This window comes from Rhododendron vialii, chromosome 4a, assembly GCF_030253575.1.
Source record: "Rhododendron vialii isolate Sample 1 chromosome 4a, ASM3025357v1".
In the NCBI taxonomy this organism is placed as follows: domain Eukaryota; kingdom Viridiplantae; phylum Streptophyta; class Magnoliopsida; order Ericales; family Ericaceae; genus Rhododendron; species Rhododendron vialii.
The window spans coordinates 30,403,004-30,409,494 of record NC_080560.1 but is presented as its reverse complement, the minus strand read 5'-3'; the positions used below and the strand labels follow the sequence as shown (position 1 = coordinate 30,409,494).

Here is a 6,491-nt window from a genome sequence, read left to right as displayed (position 1 = left end):
ATCGAGTGGATTCGAGGTTTAATGAGAGTTGTTTGCTATATGAAGTTTACCAGAGTAACCAATTTAACACATGTTCTATAAAATGGGGCCGGTTTCGTTCACAAATGATTGGAGCCGTTCAATTTATTTAAAGCATGTTTCTCAGAGCTCTTGTAAAAAAATCAACTCATTCTGACAATAGTAAGGGTTGGATCGGTACTTTTACTTTATTTCTGTCAAATTTGACACGATTAAATTGAATGAGCTGATCAAACCTTTACCAATATCCGAATGTGTTGATTTTTTACGGGACGCCTTAAAAACATGGTTTAAACAAATTGAACGGCTCCGATTATTTGCGTGGGGCTCTGATTAGTTTTGTGTCAAATGTTTTTGTCCCTAGAACCGGCTCCCTATAAAATAGTATATATAACTTCTTTGAGTCTTTGAGAGTTACTATAAGTTTATACTACACATTAAAGGGTTTAGTATCGAAATATACTAGCCTTGTAATATAAATTTCGAACGTCGTAGAATTTTTTTACGCAAACCAGAAGGTCGAATTACCTCTCATCTACTCCCTCCGTCCCATTTTCACTGTCCATTATTTTGTCTGTCTCTTCTATATCTTTTGTCTATATCTTTTAGGATGTATCATGAAAAATATGCAATATGAATCTTGTTTGATAGATCTCAATTAGTTCTATAATACAAAGTTTTCAAAAGTATAAAAAAACATTCTAGATTGAAATATATAAGTAATTAAAAAGTGGCACGTAATTCAAAAAAAGACAATGAAAATGGGACGGAGGGAGTAGTATATATTGGGATTAAAATTCTGCATTCAAACCAGGGCTTATATTGGAGGGAGATTTTGTAATTTATTACCATTGTTTTGCACTTATGAGAGAATCTAAGAGGGACCCATTGTACTTTTTAAAAATTTGGTCTCCAAAAGGCAATTTAGAGATCCAAATATTTAAAAAGTATGATGGCCCCTCCTAAATTCTCTCATAGAGTTCAAAAGGTGAAATTAAATTATAAATTTTATATTCAATATGTCACATTTATTCTCCATTTTAAAGTTTTAGAAATGGGTTGAAGATGCTCTGATGGGCTCTTACAATCACTGTTAACATTTTTTTTGTTTTTGTTTTTGTTAATTTATTTTGCTTAACTCTTGACCATACCATACTTCAAAGTTCAAACCCAACAACCACCCCCTCTCTTTTCCTTCACATTTCCTTTGACGAGTAAGAAAAACCCATGTTCCACACCCCTGGCCCACCCATAAACTATCGTTTCTTCATCCCACCCGTCCACTCTCCCGAAACCAACGGCCCTGATCCCTTCTCCACCAACCCCATTTTGAGCCTCGTCTCCACCTCCCACTTCCCCCTAACTCCCCACACCCTCATGCCTCTACCTACCAACCCCCCTCCCTCTCTCTCTCTCTCTCTCTCTCTAACTCCGCACATTATATACAACTACTACATACATACAACCACCCTTTCTATATATACCCACAACCCTCTACCACCACAATCTCAGGAAATCAAACCCATCTGCATTTCCTCTCTCTCTCTCTCTCTCTCTCTCTCTAGATTCGTTGTACTCTTCATTGCACCAACAGTCCTTACAATCGGCCTCTTGTTACAATTTGCTCCTTCTAATTTCACTTCCATCAATTTCGTCCGTTTCCTTATTTCTGTTTGTTTTTCATATAATCCGGATTCAAAAACCAGCATGGGTTCGTTGATGGAAATGGAGTACGAGAACGGGTCGGCTCCGGGTTTCTGCCTAAAGGACCCGCTGAACTGGGGGGTGTCTGCGGAGGCGATGAAGGGGAGTCACCTGGAGGAGGTGAAGGGGATGGTGGCGGAGTTTCGGAAGGGGGTGGTGAGGCTGGGCGGGGAGTCGCTTACCATATCGCAGGTGGCGGCGATAGCGGCAGCGCGAGGCGGGGAGGTGAAGGTGGAGCTGTCGGAGTCGGCCAGGGCCGGGGTGGAGGCGAGTAGTAATTGGGTCATGGATAGCATGAACAAAGGGACGGATAGTTATGGGGTGACCACGGGGTTCGGGGCAACTTCCCATAGGAGGACTAAACAGGGCGGAGCTCTCCAAAAGGAGCTTATTAGGTAACTTCATCCTCTCTCTTCCTTTCTTAAAAGTTTCCAATTACGCATTGATACGGCACTTATGCTGACATAGATGTGTTCAGAGTCGTTCGACGCATCGTAAAATCCACAGAAACCTACAAACATTTGACGGTTGTGGGGATGTAACTTTTTTATTTGAATTTGTGTCTAGACATCGTATCTTTTACTTATCTCATTTTATTAGTATTAGAAAAGATAAGAACGTATAAAGGTGCAAAGAAAGTTAAATAGAAAAATTGATGGGGTACTTGGGATTTTAATTATGTTTAAAAACCACAAAATGGATTTGAGCCTCGCATTTATTTTTGCTAAATGCATCATTGTTCGTGACTATTGGCATCAATGAGGTGTACAAAATGGATGGCTACCATTTATGTAATCAAGATTTCATTAATCGCGAGACTTAAATCTGTATCGAGTTTTGGACACGTACCATAGGGGGCCAAATCAAGAATACTAGCTTGTTCTCATATAAATTAATGTCCCTATTCTCATATTGTCGCGATCGAGACTTTTACTATCGATTTTGCATATAAATTGTACGAACTCGGTAACAATTTCAGCCAGGCAAGTACTAATAGTCATATTTTGAAATTAGGTTGAAAGTTAATTAGTAATTTATGATGAAGTAGGTGTGACAACTTAAACCGCGTGATTGTTGGAACTACTTAGGAAACGTTGGTCTACTTTAGAGTAGTTGTTATGTCATTAATTAGGTGTAATAACGTACTTAATTAAAGGCACATTAAAATCACTTTACGCACGCTCATTTATTAGTGGTTGCAAACAAATTCCCCTCGTACGGGTATGGTCAATTGGATCAAGACTTGCTCCTCTACACTAATCATTATCCACTTAAGATGATGCCATCTGCATAATAAGGGAGAACTGTTTTTGAATCTTATTTCTCTATAAATTTTTACCATTGATTTACTCTATAAATCCTACGGTTTCTCTCCCTCTCTCTCTCAAACAATATTAATTGCACAATTGCCACAAATTAGATCTCATGTTGCGCTGTGCCGATGTTGAAAAGAATTCATCTAAAAAAAATGACACTTTAGATAATAAAAAAAAAAAGACAGAGGTTTTGTATTTAGTTTTTTTTTTAATTATAACTCTTCTTGTCGAGATGGATGATTAATCCAAAAATATAACGCAAGTCTAAAAAAATTTAGAAAAGACGAATAAAACACACAAAATGAAGAAAAAAAAATTTACAAGAATGGGGCGTTATTAAACTGATCTCATGTCATTGGCTGGCTTACGTTATTATGTGTCATCATTTCATCCGTGTATCGGTCTACTCAATAGCAAAGAGGTCTTAAAAAAATTACTTATTTGTAATTTTCAAGCATAAAAATAAGGAAAATGATATTGGCACTCCAAAAATTGATGCAGGTACTCTAAAATCAATGCAACTCCAAAGCCACTTTCTTTTGTTTTTTGGAGTGCCTGCATCAATTTTTGAAGTGCCAATATCATTTCCCAAAAATAATGGACTTACTGAAGTAATTTTTGTGTAATATGGATCTTATTTAATAGATCTCAATGAGATCTTTTGAACGGTAAAAAAATTACTTTCGTAAGTACATTATTTTTAGGTTTAAAAATTATAAATAAGTATTTATTTTTTAAGAATCCTTAGCGAAACAAGGCATTGAGTCTTAATTTTTAGGACTAAATCTATCTATCTATTCATCCCGGCTTTAAGCAAGCTCCAGGCTAGCGAATGATGAGGTCAATTTTCAGTGAATTGGTTGAGATGCAAGTAAATTAGCCAGACACTTCGTGTTTAACTAAAAAAAAGTTATCAATCCAATGTTGGGGTGGTAGGTGTGAGAATGTGAGCCACGTGATCTAATCCATCTTTAGTGACTTAGATTGTTCAACTCGTCAGTCCTGACTCCTGAGGTTGGTGAGATTCAGCAACCGAGCCAAGTGGCTGCAAGGACCTGGTAGGCCGGATATATTTAGCCAAGTGGCTGGAAATCTCTCCGTACATCCAGAGACTAAACAACTGGTACAATACGTCCAAAGTTTGGGAGCATATCAAACATTGATGGCACATCAACATTATTATTCGGTGGTCTCAAGTTTGGACCACCCCAATTAATTTAGTGTTATTGGGGAGATCAAGTGTCCATTTTGTTCAATGATAGACAGTGTAATTATATCTTAATGTACCAAATATTGTCATGGCAGATTCTTGAATGCTGGAATATTTGGCAATGGAGTAGAGTCTGGTCACACGTTGCCCCACTCAGCTACAAGGGCGGCAATGCTCGTCCGCATCAACACCCTCCTCCAGGGTTACTCCGGCATTAGATTTGAAATCTTGGAAGCCATTACCAAGTTCCTCAACAACAACATCACCCCATGCCTCCCCCTCCGCGGCACAATCACCGCATCCGGCGACCTTGTCCCTCTCTCCTACATCGCCGGGCTCTTGACCGGGCGGCCAAACTCAAAAGCGGTTGGGCCTGCCGGAGAAACCCTTCGGGCCGAAGACGCCTTCCGCTTGGCTGGAGTCGATGGCGGGTTTTTCGAGCTCCAACCCAAAGAAGGCCTTGCCCTAGTCAACGGTACCGCGGTGGGTTCTGGCTTGGCTTCTATGGTCCTTTTCGAGGCTAACATACTTGCCATTTTGTCAGAAGTTATGTCGGCGATTTTCGCAGAAGTAATGCAAGGGAAGCCCGAATTTACGGACCATTTGACACATAAACTCAAGCACCATCCAGGCCAAATAGAAGCAGCTGCCATCATGGAACACATTTTGAATGGAAGTGCCTATGTGAAGGCAGCAGAGAAGCTCCACGAGATGGACCCCTTGCAAAAACCAAAACAGGATCGATATGCCCTCCGAACGTCCCCACAATGGCTCGGACCACAAATCGAAGTCATCCGAACATCAACAAAGTCGATCGAGCGGGAGATAAACTCGGTGAACGACAACCCATTAATTGACGTCTCAAGAAACAAGGCGTTGCACGGAGGAAATTTCCAAGGGACCCCCATCGGAGTCTCAATGGACAACACCCGTCTAGCCATCGCTGCGATTGGTAAACTCATGTTTGCACAATTTTCGGAACTTGTCAATGATTATTACAACAATGGGTTGCCTTCAAATCTATCCGGGGGACGAAACCCAAGTTTGGATTACGGGTTTAAAGGAGCTGAGATTGCCATGGCTGCTTATTGCTCTGAACTCCAATTTCTAGCCAATCCAGTGACCAACCATGTCCAAAGTGCAGAGCAACATAACCAAGATGTCAACTCTTTGGGCCTGATTTCCTCAAGAAAAACTGCCGAGGCTGTTGATATATTGAAGCTGATGTCCTCCTCATTTCTAGTAGCTCTGTGCCAAGCCATAGATTTGAGGCATTTGGAGGAGAATTTGAGGAGCTCTGTTAAGACCACCATAAGCCTAGCAGCTAAGAAAGTCTTGACTATGGGTGAGAATGGAGTACTTCACCCTTCAAGGTTTTGCGAAAAGGATATGCTCCGAGTGGTTGATCGCGAATCAGTCTTTGCGTATATTGATGACCCTTGTAGTGCAACCTACCCATTGATGCAGAAACTAAGGCAAGTCCTCGTGGAGCACGCGTTGAAAAATGGCGAAAACGAGAAGAATTTGGGGACTTCAATTTTCCAAAAGATTGAGGCCTTTGAGGAGGAATTGAAAGCGGTTTTGCCCAAGGAGGTGGAGAGCGCGAGAGCGGCTGTGGAGAGTGGGAAACCGGTGATTCCAAACTTGATCAAGGAGTGCAGGTCTTACCCGCTTTATAAGTTCGTGAGGGAGGAGATGGGGACAGCGTACTTGACCGGAGAGAAGGTTGTGTCTCCGGGAGAGGAGTGTGAGAAGGTTTTCACTGGATTGTGTGAATTGAAGGTGATTGATCCTTTGATGGACTGTCTGAAGGAGTGGGATGGAGCTCCCCTTCCAATCTGTTAAACTGCAAGTTAGTACATTGGTTTGGGGATTGTTTTTTAATTAGTACCCTTATGTTGCTGCTGATTTTGTTCTCTTCATGTTTGTTGTATTTCATTGCTTTCTAATGATGTAATATTGATGTAGTAAGTTGGAACAAGTAATGTGAAAGGTCTTTGCATATTTTAATCTAGCCATGCTTCAGTTCTTTGGAACATACAAACGACTTGAGCACATGTTTGGTCTTTTACTAGTTACTCCATCAATTTAGACTATCACTGATGAATTCTGGTGGCCAAACATCAAACCTGAAATATGGCACTTGACTTCTTTTTTTTTTCTTTGATAACCAGATGTCCAGGTCAGCTTGCACGCACTTGACTTGACTATACCAAATGATTGGACTACTGGTATGAAAATTC

The 6,491-nt window shown here is 40.6% G+C and overlaps 1 protein-coding gene across 1 annotated transcript; it reads left to right on the top strand.

Annotated features, from left to right (window-relative positions):
• The first annotated feature begins 1,490 nt into the window (after window positions 1-1,490).
• On the top strand, window positions 1,491-6,262 carry LOC131324739 (phenylalanine ammonia-lyase). Its single transcript, XM_058356831.1, has 2 exons — window positions 1,491-2,117; window positions 4,344-6,262. Exons 1-2 carry the CDS (start codon window positions 1,726-1,728, stop codon window positions 6,091-6,093), a joined length of 2,142 nt encoding a protein of 713 aa, XP_058212814.1. The 5' UTR covers window positions 1,491-1,725; the 3' UTR covers window positions 6,094-6,262.
• The last annotated feature ends 229 nt before the right edge of the window (window positions 6,263-6,491 follow it).

What these genes read in the sequence shown, in the direction of transcription:
- LOC131324739 (XM_058356831.1), top strand. Translation starts at nt 1,726, where the DNA reads ATGGGTTCGTTGATGGAAATGGAGTACGAGAACGGGTCGGCTCCGGGT. An exon ending in CTCCAAAAGGAGCTTATTAG is followed by an intron (nt 2,118 to 4,343) that starts GTAACTTCATCC and finishes TTGTCATGGCAG; the next exon opens with ATTCTTGAATGCTGGAATAT.